Source organism: Balearica regulorum, chromosome 1 (genome assembly GCF_011004875.1).
Source record: "Balearica regulorum gibbericeps isolate bBalReg1 chromosome 1, bBalReg1.pri, whole genome shotgun sequence".
Lineage (NCBI taxonomy): Eukaryota > Metazoa > Chordata > Aves > Gruiformes > Gruidae > Balearica > Balearica regulorum.
Genome location: NC_046184.1, coordinates 55,334,202 through 55,353,257, shown reverse-complemented (window position 1 = coordinate 55,353,257; position 19,056 = coordinate 55,334,202). Strand labels below are relative to the sequence as shown.

Genomic DNA, 19,056 nt, shown 5'->3' with positions numbered 1-19,056 from the left:
TAGAGGGCATGGGGGTGGGAAGATGGGTGAACACGTTAGATGTGTCAGCACTGCTTTGCCGTTCAGCCAGCAAACCAGTCTCCACACAGTCCTAGATGGTTTTACCTTTTGACCCTTCCTCCCCTTTCTAGGTGGTCCCTCTCAAAACTTTATAAAAGTCTCATATTAGGAGATACTCACAGGGAAGTATTAAGAAGGAAAAAAAAAAAAAACCACCACCACAAAAAGAGAAAGCCAGGAGGTCAAAACCAACACACAAAAATCCCCCAGCCCCCTTCCTCCCATCCCCCCAGAAAAAAAAACCCAAACAAAAACACCTTTCTGTGGTTTACAGCAAGCGGAGGCTGTATTAGTTCGACTCTTAGGAGAAAAATTAGCACAAGTAGTGGCCCCTTTGAGTGAAGCGGTGGCCAGGCCCCTCCTTCCCCTCTGAGAGCAGGGCTTTTCTCAGTAACGAAGAGAAACTGCTTTCCAGGAAAGCAAAGGTACCGGGGCTGCCCAGAGTGGAGTGACCTAGCACGGCTGCGGGGAGCCATGCACCGCTGCTTGCAGGCTGCCAACCTCCAGCACAGAGCTGGTGCGCTCCCATACCCAGCAATGCTCTGTGCTGCAGCAGGCAGGAGCACTCAGCGAGGGCAGCAAGCTCGAGAGTCAGGCACCATAACTAGTGCAAGGGGCACCCCGCACGCTGCTGCCTATGTGCATTCATTCCAGTCTGCAACACCCTCTGCTGTTCTGGCTTTCCCCCACAGCCGTAGCGGACACTGTGCCTGTGGGCTTCAGCCTGCACTGCCAGCCCAGCACAGGGCTCCTGCACGCTCCTTGGCTGGGCCTGAGGCTCACGAACAGCGGGAAACATGGGCCGGTTCTCCCAGTACTGACAGGCAACGTGCAAGCTGACGTGCTTGCAGACAGCAAAGTTGGGAGGCAAAGCTGGGAAGCCAAGTGAGCCGGCGCGCTGCTGAGCCCAAGTGCAGCGGTTTCCATCGGGAGGCTGGGCATCGCGGGGCGGCTGCTGCAGGGTACAGAGGCAGCCCAGTGGGACGGTGGGATGCTTTCCTGGTGGCTGTTCAGGCTGCTGTTTCCAGGAACGGGATTCCCCGTGCAAAGCAGGGCAGGTGGGCACAACCAGCTCCTTTCCCCGCAATCCTGTTGGCCCAAAAAGCTGAGAATAAAATTTGAGGTTTTATAATACGTGCAGTTATTTCTCTGAGGACACAACTGTAGCAACTCGTTGTATGTTTATTATTGCCAAACTCCAAAAACAGAGGAGGGAAAAAAAAGGGAGGGCAGTTCCTGCTCGTTGCCAGTGCAGTTATGGCTCTGTACATGCCCCTGGTTCATTTGAGGGAGGAAGACCCAGCAGTTAGTGACATCCTAGGTTTTCAAAGAAAGCACCAGGCTGCATAGCCTAGAATGTATTTAGGTCAGATTTAAGTAGCTGCAGAGAAAACAAACATTGTTTTACAACTGTATAGCAAACTGCTCCCTTGCCTCTGAATCTGGTCTATATGCCAAACATCGTAGACCAGTTAAGAGAGGACGATTCGGGACAGGGGAAAGGAGGTACCAGCCCACTGCACCAATGGACTCAGGTGTGAGCTCCCTGGGGCTCTGTGGCCCCCTAAATCCGTGACCACCTCAGCTAATTCCTCCTAACGTTGCTGCTCACCAGACATGGAGGGAGAAGCTCAGTTAAGGATTTCATTCTGTCTCTGAGGCCTATTGCTTCTCCCTGTAATCCCACATTTCCAGGATGTGTTCCTGGAGTGCTGTCCAAAAGTGGAGGAATCCTTCGCCTGGAACATGGAGCCTCGGCCCTGCACATGCTTCCCCAGATTTGTTCCCCCACACCTCGGCCCTGCACATGCTTCCCCAGATTTGTTCCCCCACACCGAGACAGAAGGTGATGCTGAATCCCACTCACAAAAGACAGGCACGGACTTCTGACCTATGCCCACCTGTTTCAGGGTTTTTCCCAAAGCAAAGAAAACCAGCTGCGAGAGGCCATCCTGAAGGAGCACAGGGAGTGATCCAAGACACAGAGCCTGTAGCAGAAAGGTCCTAAGTCACTGCTGGACCTAGAAGCAGGGGCTTCCTCAGCTGAGGAAGCTGAGCCTCTAAATGAAGAAAAACAATGTAGAAGGCAAGAAGGAGTATAGCTACAGGCTATAATTTTGGGAGTGGTTCTAGCAGAAGCGCTGCAGGCTGGTACCATCTGACAGCGGTGTCTGTTGCACTAGATGAATTTTCAGACCAGTCTGCTCTCCTGATGATCACAGTACAAAGGACTCTGTCACATTAATCATTGTTGTTTTGTTAAACATCCCGTCTTAATTCAAAAACTGCCAATGGTTGGGAAGCTGCCACCACCGTAAGTAAACCGCTCAAGTATTTAACTACTTTCTCCATGATAAAATGTATACCTCATTTCTAGACTGTTTTTTCTAGTACCATTGTTGGGCAGAGCAGCAATTAGCGGGGCAAAAATTTAACTCTACGTAGGTATATTTAGGCTTTGATCATACCAGTCCTGAGCACTCCTCCTCCATGTCTTCCAACCCTTTAACAGGCCTTAGAGCTCTTGCAAGAAGCCTCTCCAACTTGTTAACGTCCTCCTTCAATTGCAGATGTCAAAACTGGGAATTCTTTCACACCAGTAATCACATCCATGGAATTAGCAGACACAATATAATCCTCTGCAATATAATATCATTACACCTGCTCTGCATTCCCTGCTTATACATCTGAGGATGGAATTAGCCTTTCTGACTGCAGCGTTGCGCTGGGAGCTCATGTTCAGCTGCTCCTACACCATGAGTCAAGCCTTTACCAACATCACTTCTTCCACAGACAGAGCTGCCAGACAAGCGTGGCCCATGTTGAGAAACTTACCATTGGGCTGTTTCAAAACCACACATTATGTGCTTGTACCAACTTTCACATTTTCATACTTGCTAGCTTCAATCCAATTACTACAAAATTTGTTAATTTGGTATCATTCCAGTTTTTTAAAAATCAAAACACAGTGTAAGACTGTATCAAATGCCTCGCTGGAGCCCTATTAGGTCAACAGCTTTTACATTTATCAGCCAAATCCATATCCCAAATGTATAACATCTCCAAAAGTCACTGAGCAGTTTTATGGATTCTTTTCTGTAAACGCATGAGACTTGGCATTAACTAGATCTCTTCCCTTGTTTTTAAACGATCCTTGTATGTGCTATTTCCTTATTCTGTCTGAGGTCAATAAGGAGCTGGTAAGCCTGTAATTACAAGTATCAGATTACTTCTGTTTTTTGCTATTATTTTGTCTCAGCCTATGGGGAATTTGCCAGATTTTCCAAGTGATGGTTAAGTCTAGACAAGAGCTAGAGAGAAACTCCTGTCCTTCCCCTGCTGCTTCATACATTAAAATAGGTGCTTACTCTAAAGGTGTGTATGGGTTTTGTAGAGACCTGGAGAGTTGCTCGCCTCACTAGTTAACCAAAACAGACCCAGGGGATGGGAACCAGCAGAGACTCCTGAATCTGTCCCAAATATAAAATACTTTCTTATTAAGGAGGAAATGGAAAGCTGAGACAGGAAAGAGTTTATTTGTATGATGGGCGTTCATATATAATTTATACGCAATAAATGTTTCTAGCTATTTCATTAGTTGCAAATAAAGTGATACAAATATGCACCACCTGCAGCTGATGCATGGTGTGTGCCTGGGGCTGCTTCCAGCTGAACGGCGGTGGTTCATGTGGGGATGATTTAACACTCCAGCAGCTCCACTATCCAAATTCTGCTGCAGGTTAATCCCTGGAGCAGATGCACACCACTTTTTCAACCACTCATAGCTTAGCTTATTAACTTAAACAAAGATTTCCATTTAAACTAACTTAAACAAAGATTTCCATTTTAACTATCACATTGGCTCCAGACTGTGGTGGGTAAAGAGCCAGCATCTATTTGTCTCTCCCACCTTCTGCAGGGTTGGAGAGCTCTGGGACATGGAGCACAAAAGGCACTTGCCTGGAGCAAGGGAATAGAAACCAGCTTAAGCCATCACAGCATTTTTTTGAGCTTAATACATCAGCAGCTATTTCAGTCCTCAGAAACTCATTCGCATCGGTGAAATTCAACACGAAATTAAGGAAAACCAAAGGAAAAGTACACCACACAAGGCACCTGGATGAGTCTGCTGCTGTAAAGCCAAGCCCAGGCTGGCAGAACCTCTTACACTGCAGGATGTTCATATCCTACCTCAACTCCTCCCACATGGGCAGCTCATTTAAACCCTTGTGACTCCCTGGGATCATCTCCAAGGCAAGCAAGGTTAGTGGATAGAGCTCAAGGGAGGGAGATGCCAACTGGGAAATGTCTGCAGGGTGCAGATCTGTGGTTCAGTCCCTCATTGAGGCCTCTCCTTCTCCTAAGCCCTGTTCTCCTTCCAGAATATGTCAAATTAGGGCATGAGGTCCTCACCTCCACAACCTTGTGCAGAGGACAGGGGTGAGAGGGCAGCTTTCCTCACACAGGGGAATATCAAGCAGTGTGCATGACAAAGGGCAGAAGACCCATTAGGGATCTATGCACTGGAGAGGTGGGGGCTGCCCTGTGGTCATTAAGTGCCTCTCTGCTCCCCCCAGCCCCACTGTGGGCTGCCCAAGCAGTGCCCGCACCCAACACCAACAGCTCTGCATTCACCAGATTTCCCTTGTCTCCTTGCAGGGATCCTTCCCCTGCTCTGGGCTGCTGGAGCAGGGAAGGAGCTGGTCCCTGTCCCAGAGCAGGAACTCTCTGCGGTACCTGACAGCACCCCAGACCTGCCTGTTGCCCACAAACCCAAAGGCTGGGACCCAGCATGCTGGGCCTGGTTACATGATACATTTTGCCCTGTGATCACTTTTATGTTCCTGTCCACTTGTTGTGGTTTAACCCCAGCCAGCAGCTAAGCACCATGTAGCCACTTGCTCACTCTCCACCCGCCCCCCGGTGGGATGGGGGAGAGAATCAGAAGAGTAAAAGTGAGAAAACTCATGAGTTGAGATAAAGACAATTTAATAGGTAAAGCAAAAGCCGTGCACACAAGCAAAGCAAAACAAAACAAGGAATTTATTCCCTACTTCCCATGGGCAGGCAAGTGTTCAGCCACCTCCAGGAAAGCAAGGCTCCATCACGGGTAACCATTACTTAGGAGGACAAATGGCATCACTCCAGATGTCCCCCCCTTCCTCCTTCTTCTTCCCCCATCTTTATATGCTGAGCATGATGTCATATGGTATGGGATAGCCCTTTGGTCAATTGGGGTCAGCTGTCCCAGCTGTGTCCCCTCCCAATGTCTTGTGCACCCCCAGCTACTCGCTAGCGGGGTGGGGTGAGAAGCAGAAAAGGCCTTGGCTCTGTGTAAGCACTGCTCAGCAGTAAGGAAAACATCTCTGTATTATCAACACTGTTTTCAGCACAGATCCAAAACACAGCCCCATACTAGCTACTATGAAGAAAATTAACTCTATCCCAGCCAAATCCAGCACAACACTATAGCTTGTAGCATATGCTTACAATGCGGGACTTTACATAAAGCTATATCCCCTATATAACCTCTGAAAAAAATAAAATAAGCTAGCAATAGCATGCTTTCTTACTTATATAACTGCACAAGAGTTTGGGGTGCAGAGCTATTACTAATAAATCACCATAAATAGATCAATATGTCAGTACTTTAGTGCTCGAATCCAACCATCTATGGGGAATTTGTCCCTTGGTAGCAATCAATCTGCTGTACTTAAAGTTTCCTCCCCAGATCTGCAGCTAGCACAAACTGATCAATGCTGTTCCAAGTCAGTGGAGCATAACAGCTTCATGTTCCCAGTGTTCACCCTTGCAAGTCCCCTTCTCCTTTGCAGGGACACAGAGGTTAAAGTATCCTTTGCTACGTACGCGGGATATCTCAAACTAACTCCCTAACTCCCAGGCAGCAAAACCAGCCTTTCTCACCACCAGCCCAGTACAGCCCAGCCAACAACCCAGCACCTTGCCAGGTGGAATCTAATCTGGTCCTCTGCAGGCAGCAATTCCACTGCAGGAGCCTGCAGCACTTCTTCCAAGTAAATGCAGCAAAATTAATTCTGTAAGCCATCCACATTTTGCCATGCATCCTGCATAGGGCCCTCCTGCTGGGGGGTGGTTTGCCAGGCGGTGCGGAGGGCAGATACGCAGTCTTGTAAGATGCTGAGCTGCTCTTTCAGAGGGGTAAGTAGCATTGCTAGAGAAGACATGAGGGACCTGGAGAAGATCTCAACAATCTGGCTTTGGCTAATAGGATTACAGTTCTACTGCTGAGGGAGAGTCCAGGGCTGTATCCCAGTGCAACCTTCTCCACTTGGGGCTCTATCCCACATCACCTGTTGCTGATGATTTCTGTGAGGAATTTTTCCTTTCCCAGGAGGTGCCTGCTGATGGAACTGCCTACCAGAAGTGACTTGGGATGCAAGTCACAGGACTCAGAATTCACTGGAGAACACATTCTTCCCACGCAAGCCCCAGAGGTCATCTCTGTAACTCAAAGCAAAGAGAGCCCAGATCCTACTGACTGATGGAGTAGGGGGGAGGGCCCAAGGCGGTGGGAAAGAGGATCCAAGACCTGTGAGTGGTGATGCACATACCACCAGGGCAAGCATTCACAGCAGGATCCCAGGGTTATCCCAAACAAGGCTTGTGCCTGAACACTGGTATTAGGCAGAGGTCAGGGCTGCTTTGGTAACTACCACCTACTTACAAGCTCTGTCCAGAGCTCTAGGCTGTTAACAAGCTCCCTGGGACCAGCTCTCAGCATGTAGCACTCAGAGGATGTTGCTAGTAGGTACAAGTTCTCAGAAGTGAAGTTCTCCATGACCCAGGAACACGTGGCAGCCAAGGCCTGGGGACCATGAAGGGGACAGATACTCTGTGCTGTGCTTGCAGGGCTGGCTGGACAATGCAACCCCCTTCAATGGGATCATTCCACTGCTCTCCAGAAATGTGTCTGGCTCACAAGGATGGGCTGTGTGTCATGCTTCAGGTCTGCACGCCTGATGCTCTCTCCTTTTCAGATTGCAGTTAAGTGGCAATGGAATTTCCTGGCCATGGCCCATTGTCCCACCAACCACAAAGGTTTGTGCAAGGGGTACTTGTCACTCCTGCTCCTGACACAGGGCCCCCTTCCTCAAGAGCCATGCCATAGACAGAAGAACCACAAGCGTAGCAGCCACAACCTAACAATTACATTCCTTTCTGGTGGCTTGTCGTGAAAAAACACCAGCAATTCACAGGAAGGCCCTGGCCTCCTTAATAGCAGCAGCAGCGATTGATTGAGTGCATTTTACGAATCTGTTCTGCCAAACCATCTCTTGCTTTTCACCTTTTATAATCAGACACCTACCTCTGACAGTTGTAGGTAAGAAGCTGTAGATGGTACTGTGGCCCCTCTCCCTCTGCATGAGTCCCCAGTGCTTCTGGTCTGCTTTCCTGTTCCTCCTCCATGGAAGCCTAAGAAAAAACAATGCATTGGATTTTCCAAACCTGTAAGAATTCATGTTCTGATTTCCTTTCTAATGGCTCACCTGGAGGGGAGATTGTGAGCTGCATAGCTCTCCTTTCTTCTCAGTGATGGGTCCTCAAGGCTACCTTTCAACTGCTGTGGTGCAGAGCCTATTTTGCCAGGATGAGTTTGAGCTAGGCAGGAGAAACAGAGCTGTAAGGTTCTATGCTGGTTTCTTTCAAGCTTTGCAGGCTGTTCTGAAAATGTATTGTGTAATCTAGGAGACCGATGCGCTGAACTGAGCAGAGTTTTCAATTACCAATAGAAAAATGACTCCCTAAGAACAGACATTCATTCTTCTCTCTCCAACTGTTCCCGCAAGGCATCCCACTGCTCACAGCACGGTTTGACTTTGCTTCATTTGACTGCTGAGTCCTTGACTGAAGTTGTGGTCTGCATTAAGCTGGAGGGAATATGAGGCACCGGCAAGCAGTATTCCCAGCCATACTTGGGTATTGACTTTTCCAAGCCTGGTCTATGCAGCCACCCCCTTTCTGGGCAACTAATGAGGAAAACTGTCTAGCAACATCTCTGGCCTAGAGGGGTCCATTTTTGCAGGAGAGGAGCAGAGCGGCTAAGACAGCGCTGTCTGCTGTTTATCTGCCACAGCTCGGCCCCGCAGTAGAGTCAGTTCACTGCGATGGGTCACAGTATGGGAGAGTGACTCTCATGCCTGGAGCAACACGATTCCAGCAAGCATTTTCAGAAGTTTCTCCATCAGAGAGAGACAGAAGTTCAGCACTGGTGTCAAGCACTGAGCCTGTTTGATGTTGCTACGATGCTCTTGGGTCACAGTTAAAACATCTCATGCTGTGTCACTGCAGCACAGGCAGTTTCCATTGTCAGTAATGTCTCTTCTAGAGGTAGTCAAGGATGCAGCCATGACTGCAACTCCTCACAGGTCCCTATCATGCCCAGTAGCTTGATTGCAGCTTCAGACCCCATGCCCATCATTAACTCCTCGTTACTCTTACTGAGCCCCAGCCAAACACAGGCTCAGCAGAAAGCACCTGCTACCTCCCCACTGCTCCTCCCTGCCCCAGGCTCCCAGGGGCAGCTTGCAGGAGCTGGGTCAGCAGGCCAGGGGCTCTAAGACCAGCTGGAGGAAGCGAAGGCTGCTGTGGTTTCACGTGTTTGCTCAGGCAAGAAGGTTTGGGGTCTGGCGAAAGGGAGCAGGCTGGGTTGCTGTGACTGGGGGAAGAGCCAGGCCAAGAGGAAAGCAAGTAGGAGTGGTGCTGTGGAGGGTTGTGTGTTTGCCAGGATGGCCCATCGCTGTAGGGCCAAGGGTAGGGAATGGGGAAATGCTCCCCAGAGAGGGCTGCGCTGTTGTACCCCCACCCCATTTCCCAGCCGGACCCCCAGAGCCGTGAGGTGATGAGGGAGTACGAAGATGGCAGCACCGCCACCTCTCTCGGACCGTGGCGGCCCCGGGCCGGCGGAGCTGCAGGAGGCTGAGGCCCGGAGCTCCCCGGGGAGGCGGGGAGGAGGGCGGTGCAGCCATACCGGCCCGCCCCGCCGCCGGGCCGAGTCCTCCTGCCACTGCCTTACTCCACCGTACCGGGCAGAGAGAGCGGTAGGAGGGGGCCGGGGCGCGGCGGGCGGCGCGGGGAGCGGGGCGGCTGCCAACCGCCGCGGTGCTCCGGGGGCCGCTTTCAGTACCGGAGGGTGGTCGGTCCCCGGGCAGCCCTTCAGCCCCAGGGCGCCCTGAGGCAAAGCTCCGGGTGTAGTGGCCCTTCCTGCCCGCCTGGGGAGGCCCCTGTCCTGGAGCCCCGCTGGGCCTAGGGAGGGCAATCAGGCTCTGCCAGGATCCCAGGTCATCAGGCAGTTCCACGGTCACACCAGGAAGTCAGCCTGCGGTGCTCAGGATCAGGCCCGGCAAATGCAGCTGGCATCCAACGCAGCCCCATGATCAGCAGGCAGGGCCGCATCCCTGGGGCCAGGCCATCGCTGCTGGAGACCAGCACTCCTGCAGCACTGGGGGCCTGGTCCTGGGCTGAGCTTAAATAGGCTCATGGGCAGGAGGGAAAGATGTAGGGAAGGCCCCAGGGATGGCTAATTGGGACTATTAGGGCCTGTAAGTGCTCTCAGGGCCCTGACAGCAGCTCTCAGCCTGCCCCTTACAGAGGTTTGTGTGGGCTCAGGAGGGACTTGCTGTAGAGTGATTTAATTGTTGTGGGGTGTCAGCATAGCATTTAAGGGAGCACAGACCTGAGACAAGTCACTGGGAAGGGGATATAGCATAAGAGACTTGGGGCTGGGGAGGTCAGGCAGCCCATGAGGTGCCTCTTGGGTCAGAAGGGCTTGAGGGTAACAGGGAGATATTAAAACCACCCCTGGAAGATCCCTAGAGGCTAGGTAGTACTGGGGGTTTCACTCAGGAGCCTGGGGTTGAGTAAGGGTCAGATGTAGCTCAGTGATTGCCAGGCAGATTGGCAGTGATGAGACAGGTTTGAGATTGAGCAGGTGCCTGGCAGGTTGTGGACCTGTATGCCATGCAGGGTCCCTGGCGCTGAGGGATGCATGGGAAGGTGGCTCCAGTGACCTGCTGTGTGGCATATAGCCAGCTGTTCTCTCTAAGGTGCCAACTGATGGTGTGAAAGAGGAGAAGTACCAAGGTAAAAGAGAAGAAGGTGGTAACAGTCTAGTACTGGAGGCAGCATCCTTATTCCCAAAATTGTCTTTTTGGTCCAGGACAGGTGCCTGGCTGAGTGCAGCTAGCTGGGGGAATTCTGCGGGGTTCCCTCTTGCCAGATCTCCTGTGCCTTCTGGTTGGGTTGCAGCTGCTGCGGAGCCACAGAGAGGAGGCTTTCTTCTCCTGTGTAGGGAAAGCTTGTTTCTTCTGAGGAGCGTTGCTAGTACGTGCTGGGAGGCGGATTCCCCAAACAGGCAGGGACAGCAGCTTGGGATGTTAAATGGGGAGCTATAAATCAGCAAGCTGCTAATTAAGACCACAGGAGGCTAGTGAGTTACTAAAGACCTGTATTACTCTTTTCAGAGCTCTGGGCCATTAACAAGATCCCTGGGACCTACTCCGAGCACGTAGCTCTCCAGGGATATCACTTGTGAGCACTCTATTTTAGGCATGTTCTCAGAGTTGAAGTTCCCTGTGCCCTGGGGCCACGTGGCAGCCAAAGCCTGGGGACCCTCGGAAGGACACCCGGTGCTGTGCTTGCATGGCTGGCTGGACAATGCCAACACCTTTGACAAGCTCATTCCATTGCTCCCCAGAGGTAGGTCTGGCTCATTAAGATGGTTCTTCTTGTTGCAGGACTGCACATGTGATAGTCTCTCCCTTTCAGATTGCTATTATGTGGCAATGGATTTTTCTGGCCATGGCTTGTCATCCCACCGACCTGCAGGCTCCCCCTACCATTTTCTGGATTACGTAAGCGACGTGCGCCGGGTGGCAGCAGGTGGGTAGGTAAAGGGATCCTTGAGGGGATCTTTGTGCAGGGGGTGCTATGCTGTTCCTGCTCCTTGGAACAAGCAGGCAGCATTTCTTGCCAGGAGAGGGGTCAGTTCCCTCTGCTTCTTCCCAGCCTGACGTTAGCTGGTGCTTTGTGACCTCAGACTGAATAAGCATCCCTCTTTATCACTATTTTCTGAGAGGAAGAAACACTAATCCCTGGGAAGCAAGTGTTTCTATACTAAAAAGCAGTAGTGGCAAAGTGGTGGATGTGAAGAAATAGTTTTGCCAGACTGACTTTTTGTAAGCCACCAGTGACCTCTAACCAGTGTTAGGTGTAAGTTGGGGATTTACTCTTCTGGTTCTCCCTGATGGCAGCTTGCTGCTTGCTTTAGTATCACACAAAGAAATCTGAAAGCCAAGGTGTCTTGGGCTTCTAATAACTCTTGATCTAACTCGCCATCTGTACGCTGATCTTGGGGGAGGCTGTTGCATGTGCAGTTTTGCATCCCTCATTCAGTATACAAAGAACCTCTAGAAGTTCTTTGACATGCCAGAGAGTAAAACACGTCTTTCGGTGAGGTATATTTCAGACGGGCAGCCCTGATGAAGCAGTATTTTCCCATAATCCTCTTGGAGTGCCCTAAAAATGGGCTGAAGAGCCTGATGTGCTAAATGTGCAGAGAGCTTTCACTTGGAATAAGCATACTTTCCTCAAGGCAGTGGACCTGGCTCTCTGTCCTCATGGCTCTTGCAGAATGCCCTGCAGCAGGATGCTCTGTCAAGGTCTCTTTCTTCGAGCAGATGCTGCCCAGCTGGGCTCCTTTGCTTCTTGCCAGTCTTGTGTCTGGCAATGAATGAGAATTTACTGAGTTTGCCATACAGAGAGGGCTTGAGAGCTGTGTGACTTAACTACCAAGGAAACGAGGTGGTGGATGCTCTTTTTCTTTAAAATTGGCCTACTTAGCCACCTCATTTCTGGATTAGGAAGCAAATTAAGCAGTGCAAAAGCCCTCCCAGGAGAAGGGGCCCATGTTGGTGGAGAAGCAGCAAGAAGCTGCTGCTCTGGTTTCTAATGCAGCACTGTTTTTGTCTGTTGCCACTTAGCTTTGCAGTGGAGACGGTTCACCCTGATGGGTCACAGTATGGGTAAGTGGCTCTTGTCCTTGTAAGCTGTGAGATTCGTGGAAGTAGAAATAGATAATTAACTTAAAGACATGCTGCTAGGAGCTGGGTTGGAATATTTATTACATTGTATCAAGTACCAGGTTCTTGCTTGAGTGATTAAAAAAATCTGTGTCCTTGTTGAAAAATGCCTCTGCTTTCAAGACCCTCTAGTACAAACTGTGGTAACTTGCTATGGAGAGCAACATACCCCCCCCCAACCCTAGGAGGGAACAGGGGGGCAAAGAGGGGTGGTCTATGTCAGGGGAATTTGCAGCAGGCCTTCCTGCCTGGTCCCCACAAGGCCACAAAGCCTGGGGACAGCAGGGCCCTTCTTGGTGGGTCATGGAGCTTGCCAAGGGGAACCAGGCTCTATCCCTTTGCTCTTGGGATGTGATTAGGTTTTGCCATGATTTGGGTTTTGCTCCCCAGGGCTGCTCTGGCCACAGCTCACAGGACCTGCACACCATAGCATTTTAACTAGGAAACCTTCCTTGGCCTTTGCTGCTTGAGAGGGAGATGGCGCAGGATGGGAAGTCCAGCTGGCCAATAGCTCTGCTGTGCTGGGACAGCCTGCATCCTGCCTGCTGAAAGAGCTTTACTCTCTAACTGGGGCTTTGTGCCTTGGTACAACATGCGTTTCTGCTTCTGAAGCAGCTCCTGCTGTGGGGAAGGGGAATTCCTGTTACCGGGGGGTGTCCTGTGCACAACTGAGCACCCTTCTTTCCTTTGCAGGTGGGTCTGTGGCAGGAATGGTGAGTAAAGCATCCTTTCTTCATGGGGTTTGTGATTTCTGCAGCTGGAGCAACAAATGGAAGAGGAATGAAGGGACAGACTGTGTGGGACTTGGATCTGAGGCGAGGAGAGTCCCTCCCCTCCTCTCCAGTGTAGCAGGATGAAGATATCACTCAGTGCTCAGCTTTTCTCTTTCTCTCATATTGTTTCATCTCTCCTCAGTTCTGCTTCCTTTATCCTGAGATGGTGGATAAGCTGATCCTGCTGGAAAATCTTGGCTTTCTGCTGGCTCCAGAGGTTAGATTTCATGTGTCCTTCCCCTACCTTTTTTAAATAAAAAAATAGATTTTTTATTTTTTTTTTAAATTTTCTTTTGCTCATTTGTTCCGACCAGTTCCTGGCAGGTCACACAAGTCTCAGTGCTCTTCCTTTTGGCAGGCATAGATCTGTTCCTTGTTGCATGGTCTGAGGCCCCTGCTTAGGGTGGCCTTTGGGGGATACTTGGTAGTGCTCCACATACTGTGGTCCCTTAGCACAGAAATTTACTTGTCCGCACCATACCCTCGTACAAAAGGAACTGGAACCTCTGTCCAAGCAACTGCCAGCTGAGGTTGTCTTTTTGCCACCAGCTTGTTGGGTGACCTGGGTGCAAGACTGGTGGATTCCTTTTTTCTGCTTCTGGGAGGACATAAAGCTACATTCCTGACCTGCCATCATCACTACCAGATGCTGGGGCTTTGGTTGGGACAGAAGCCAGGGTCAGAGAGACAAAAGATACCAGGTTTCCCTTTTCCTTTTGGACAGTTGTCCTCAACTCAAAAGTGAGGTAGGAAGGGGTAGAAAAGAGTGCAGGGGTAAAAAGTTAATAGGTTCTTTACAGCAGTGTTTAGCTTTCTGTTCCGACCTTGCCTTTTAAGTATTGCTGTTCCCTTTTGCCTAGAAATGGAACGGTGTCTGTAACTGGTACCAGTTCTGAGGGATGCTGAAGGATGAAATGCCCTCTTCTACCCTCTAATAAGGGATAAAACAATTCAGAAGAGAAGGGTTACTCCTGTTCCCTACCTCTCTTTGTTTCAGGACACTGAGGCATGGCTGAAATCAAAACGGATGGTGATTGACAGATTACTGAGTCTAGAGGCAAAGCAGCAAACTCCCAAAGCACGGAGCCCTGAAGCAGCATTGCAGAGGTGGGTTCCCATCTACCCTCTTCACTTGCTGTCTGCCCTCACCTTGGACAAAGTTACTTCTGCTTGAACCAGAAGGGGGAAACTGTCCCTGCACTTCCCCTTTCAAGTCCTCTGGAATCTCAGCGAGACCTTTTGCTTCTGCTGCCAGAATCTGCTGCTGCTTCTTGCTCTTTTCTGAAGCAGCCCGAGAGCTTGCTGTCACCTTGTCATGCCATTTTCGCTTCGCTTCCTCCCTTTTCCAGCAGAACAATCTCTCTGCCATGTCTCCCCCAGGCTTTTAGAAGCAAACAGACATCTGACAGCGGAGGGTGGGGCAATCCTACTGCAGCGAGGAGCAACTGAGACACCCGCTGGTAAGGGGCTGCTTGGAGACGGAGCTCACTACAGTGCTGGGCCAATGCTGGGTGGGGAAGGGAGCGGTGCCAACACCCATTGTCTTCCACAGGGTACAGGATGCCCTAGCTACAAATGTACACAGCCTGAATGGGATCAATTAGGTCTGGAGGCAGAGCTCTCCATTCCTAGCAACTGGGGTTGGTGCTCAAATCCTAGAACAGCTAAAGAAAGGAAATTAAAAAAAAAAAAAAAGGGAAAAATCTGAAATAATCCTATTCCTCTTGTCTCAAATGGGCAGACCCCAAAGCTGAGGAGGAGAGCAACTCCTGCGAGACATCAAAATCTTTTCTTGTTTTTTTCATTCCAGGGCTGGTGTATAACAGAGACATGAGAGTGCGTACGGTGAGCATTGCTCTTCTGATGTGGCCCCTGCTGCTTCTGAGCCCTGAGCTGACAGAAAACTCAGAGATAGTGGAGGCCTGCTTACTGAGCCCAGGCCCTGCCTCCACCCAACTGTTTACTTTCTGCTTCCCAAATTCCCACATCTCTTTTAAATGCTGCTGTTAAAAGAGCCTGCACTTGATCATTAACTGACTCAGCTTACAGAGTCACTGGAAAATGTTACAGATGTTACAGATTTTTTTTTTTTTAGCAGTTCCTCTGCCCCAGGGCCTTCTGGCCACATTTTCCTTCCGTTATAACTCTTCAGGCAGCAGATGGATGGATGCTCTAGGTCAGCTTCTTTGTCAGGACACCTGTATAAGAAGGGGAGAGAGAGTGGAACAAAGTCCTTATGTTTGATATTTTGATAGCTTTGTGCCACTTTTGAGCAAGTAGGGCCTCCTCCACCTGTGCTACTGCCAGGCTATGAAAGCCAGAGTAGTGTACTGTCTCCTTTTTAGTAAAAGGATTTTTAAAGCTTTTCTCTGCTATGAGATCATTCCCATATGTGCTGCATCCCAGCAGGCAGCGTTGTTGGCAGCCCTGAAGCACAGCTGGACAGGAGGAGCCTTTACAGAGCCAGCTACTCTTGTGTGCAGCCTGGCCGCCTGTCGTGTCCCGGCACAGCAGCTTTGGGGCCGCAGCCACTTCTGCCTTCAGAGCCAGTAGCACAGTGGGGGTCAGGGACACTCTCTGCCCCAGCTGCTGTCCTTGACTTTTGCCACTCTATCTTTGCACCTGCAGCAGAGTCGAGAGTCCTTCACAGTGGAGCAGTGCGTGAAGCTTCTGCAGAAGATTCAGGACCACGTTCTCATCATTGTGTGAGTGAGGCACAAGCCAAACCAACCCTCGCTGTGGCTCTGGGTAGGGGGGATGAAGGTTAGAAAGGAGTCCTCTGCTACCCCCTTGTCTGCAGTGGTCACTCAGACCTTCGGGCCAGTTGGCACAACAGTACAGCCTCACATGTTAGAAACTTTTCCCAGTTCCCCTCCACAGCCCTGAGCTGGGCAGGTTCCTGGAGCAGGCAGAGAGCAGCTGGCACATCCTCCTCCCGGCTTGGCGCTGCATTTTCAGGCTGGGCCTCCCTGGTGCAAGGCTGACTGAGGAAATGCCTGACTTGCCCTGTCCTCCCCATGACTTTCTGTCCCTTGGCCCTACAGCGAGGGGCCATACTGGCAAACACGTGACCCTCCACAGCACCACTCCTACTTGCTTTCCTCCTGGCCTGGCTCTCCCCCCAGTCACAGCAACCCAGACTGCTCCCTTCTTCAGACCCTGAAACCTCTTGCCTGAGCAAACACGTGAAACCACAGCAGACTCCACCTCTTCCATCTGGTCCTGGAGCCCGTGACCTGCTGACCCAGCTCCTGCAAGCTCTCCCCTACAGTCCCTGGGGCAGGGAGGGGGTTGTTGTTGCGGGGGGGGGGGGGGGGGGTAGGCAGTGGCTTGCACAGAGCTCCACAAGCTGTTAAGCTGTCTGGGTGGATAGGTAGTGCTGTCAGTCCTCCTCTGCATTTTTCCCATTTCCTTGGAGGGCAAGATGTGCAGGGCTCTGGCTACCTTGGCCAGGGTGGTGCTCTAGGACATGAGAGAGTGCTAGAAGTTGAGAAATGAGGTGCAGTTTTGGCTTCCCTGGTCTGTTGAAATCATAAGAGCTGAAGGATTTTCCTGCTTGTCCAGAAATGCAACATCAGGGTGAGGACAAGTCCTCTAAGCCTTACAGAGTACATGCCTTTGAACCCGGGATGTCACCTTGTCCCATCACGTGCAGCATGGTAGGAGACAGCATGATCTTAGCTCTGCAGGAGGTCTAATGCTGGCTTCTCCAGGAAGACTGCCTTGGTACCTCCCTTTAAAACTGCAGCACAGAGTGGAGAAAGGCACAGCGGGGAGATGTAGAAGCTGCCTGGAAGGAAAAAGTTAAGAGCAGAAGACAGGGTGGGGGCAGGGAACAATGCACTCAGACCAGTTAAGGAGTCAGCCTGGGGGGGGGGTGGGGGGCAGGGAGAGAATAATATTTAACCAGTCTCCACTCTGATACTACTAGGCGGTCACCAAGGTTTAAAAAAGATAGTTTGATGATAGACACTATCTGCTTAGTCAAGCTGTGCAGTGCTCCTCTGACTACCATGTATGACTGTAACCCTGCAATCCTGCTGTTCACAAGCAGTTTGGAAAGAGCAGTTGGGGCCATTGCCCCACCATCTTGGAGACACTGCTTCTGCCTAGGACAGCATTTCTCAACTTCTAGCACTCTCTCATTTCCTAGAGTGCCACACTGGCCAAGGTAGCCAGAGCCCTGCACATCTTGCCTTCCAAGGAGATGGGAAAAATGCAGACAAACGGAGGCATACTACATGCTGTACTGAGCCTCACTGTTGCATTTCAGAGCACAAGATGGACTCTTGGTACCACACAAGCTAGACAGCAGAAATCACTTTGTGAAAGCCCTGCGGGAGGCATTCGAGTCTACCCTCAAAGAGGTGAGAGCAAACTCCATCCTTGTATCTCTATTTGATGTGTCACCAAGCTGGGAGCAGCAGCTAGGGAGCAGCTCACCTTGGTGGACACCTTCCCACAAGGTGATTTGTCCTCAACAGCACAGCCTGCACACCGGGGCGGGGGGGTGGGCAGGGAAGTCAACTTTGCCCCTGCTGCCAAAGTCCCAAGTCAATACTGCCCTCTGGACCCAGCTCTTCCCTCGTCCTCCCATGCCTGTCCTGCCTCCCCCAAGTGCCACACAGCAAGCACAGCTTGCCTGAGGGACCACTTCCCTGGTCTATGTTTTCTTGTGTCCTCTCCCTCCAGCACATCCAGCTAGTAGAGGTGCCTGGGAGTCATTTTGTGCACCTGAATGAGCCCGAGGTGGTGTCTGGGATCATCAGCAACTTCCTGACAGCACAGAACACCAGAGCCAGGCTCTAGGAAGAAGGATCACTGCTGCAGCAGTCCAGGAGAACAGGGAGCTAAGCAGCAGGCTCTGGAGGAATTGTCACCATTCCTACTTCACATCCAACATCAGTTTCATGATACCCTTCCCTGAGGTTAGCTCAGTGCAGGGTGGAAGCAGGTCTGCCGGTGGTTCCCTGGAGGAGAGCTGTGCAAAATATCATCTCGGTTGTCAAAGGGAAGAGGAAGCCTTCCTCCGCTTCCAGCTCTGCAACTACAGTGATGGCTGCCCAGAGCAGCCTTCCCCTTGCTTGCTCCTAACTTGCACCCTGGAATGGAGCACGAATACAGGCAGGGGCATCCTCTGTGGGAACAGCAGCACCAGCTGTGATGTTGCAAGAGATGGGTGACTCATCACACCTCCTCCCTGAGGGTGGGGTGACCAGCCTCTCCCTGGTTTTTTCAGTAGGTCTAATCCTGGGAAGTGTTGTCCTCCTCTGCTTGCTTCCACAGGTGCCTGAGCTCAGAGGGCCTCTGTCTCTGTTCTACTGTGAGAGTTGCTGCTTTTTAAATCAGCTTAAATAAGAGCTCACCTGGGCACAGAAGGCCATTTTAATGAACTCTTAGGGAATGAGTCACTAATCCCCTAGATGAAGCAGCTAGGAGAACTATTAATAATGGAAAAGTTGGCAGATTATTGCTGTCCATCTAAATAAAGACTGATCTGCTGTTAACTCTTGTCTTCTTGACTGTACAGGAGAGTGAACCTCCTTTCTTTTGGGATGCTCATATGAGCAGCTCAAATGCCAATCTTCAGAGGCAGTGAATTCTACATGCAGTCTGCTTTAGGTAACAGTGTATTAAGGATCCATCTGACTCTTAGTTAAATTGATACAAAAAGCCACCTGAAGCAAGCAGGCCTGGTGCTCTCCCCATGCAACGGAAGCCACATTTGCAGTGGGTTTTCTAGGGGAGGGTAAATCAGTTTTAACCCAGCTCTGGAATTTACCAGCATTTCCACCTTACGTGCACAGTGACACCCCTATCGAGGCTGCAGGCAGTAAAATAAATGTAAAAGCCTGGGCATGGGTGGGTTACAGCCCCTTTCTGATCAGAGTGCATCGGGGTGAACAATCATTAAGTCCAAAGCAGCACAAATATTACATGGACAGTACAAAAACATTGTTCTAGTGACAGTGATGGAAAGTTCCCACAGCCCAGGCTAGGCATGGCTGTAGAGGTCCACACAGAGCTAGAAGACTGGGCACCTCCCCACCTGGCTGAGAAGAAAACACTGAGGGAAGCGGTAGGGCTCTGTACCACACCACTGA

General features: G+C 50.8%; 1 protein-coding gene and 1 long non-coding RNA gene across 6 annotated transcripts; one reads left to right on the top strand and one right to left on the bottom strand.

Annotated features, from left to right (window-relative positions):
• Positions 1–5,171: 5,171 nt before the first annotated feature.
• LOC142601669 (uncharacterized) lies at positions 5,172–9,390 on the bottom strand. Its single transcript, XR_012835212.1, has 3 exons — positions 7,590–9,390; positions 7,409–7,515; positions 5,172–5,401 (listed from the first exon to the last, which is right to left on the bottom strand). It is a non-coding gene; the product is annotated as an uncharacterized LOC142601669 (long non-coding RNA).
• Positions 9,019–18,459, top strand: SERHL2 (serine hydrolase like 2). 5 transcript variants are annotated; one of them, XM_075751118.1, is made up of 12 exons: positions 9,019–9,140; positions 10,648–10,797; positions 10,867–10,980; positions 12,081–12,122; positions 12,873–12,892; positions 13,095–13,169; positions 13,950–14,059; positions 14,333–14,412; positions 14,763–14,797; positions 15,581–15,657; positions 17,226–17,319; positions 17,645–18,459. In XM_075751118.1, exons 2-12 carry the CDS (start codon positions 10,650–10,652, stop codon positions 17,759–17,761), a joined length of 912 nt encoding a protein of 303 aa, XP_075607233.1. In that variant the 5' UTR covers positions 9,019–9,140; positions 10,648–10,649; the 3' UTR covers positions 17,762–18,459. The 5 variants fall into 5 exon arrangements, with proteins under 5 accessions (XP_075607233.1, XP_075607242.1, XP_075607213.1 ...); XM_075751098.1 differs by having other exon boundaries at positions 9,032–9,140; positions 10,563–10,797; XM_075751111.1 differs by lacking the exon at positions 9,019–9,140 and adding an exon at positions 9,725–10,182.
• Positions 18,460–19,056: the final 597 nt, after the last annotated feature.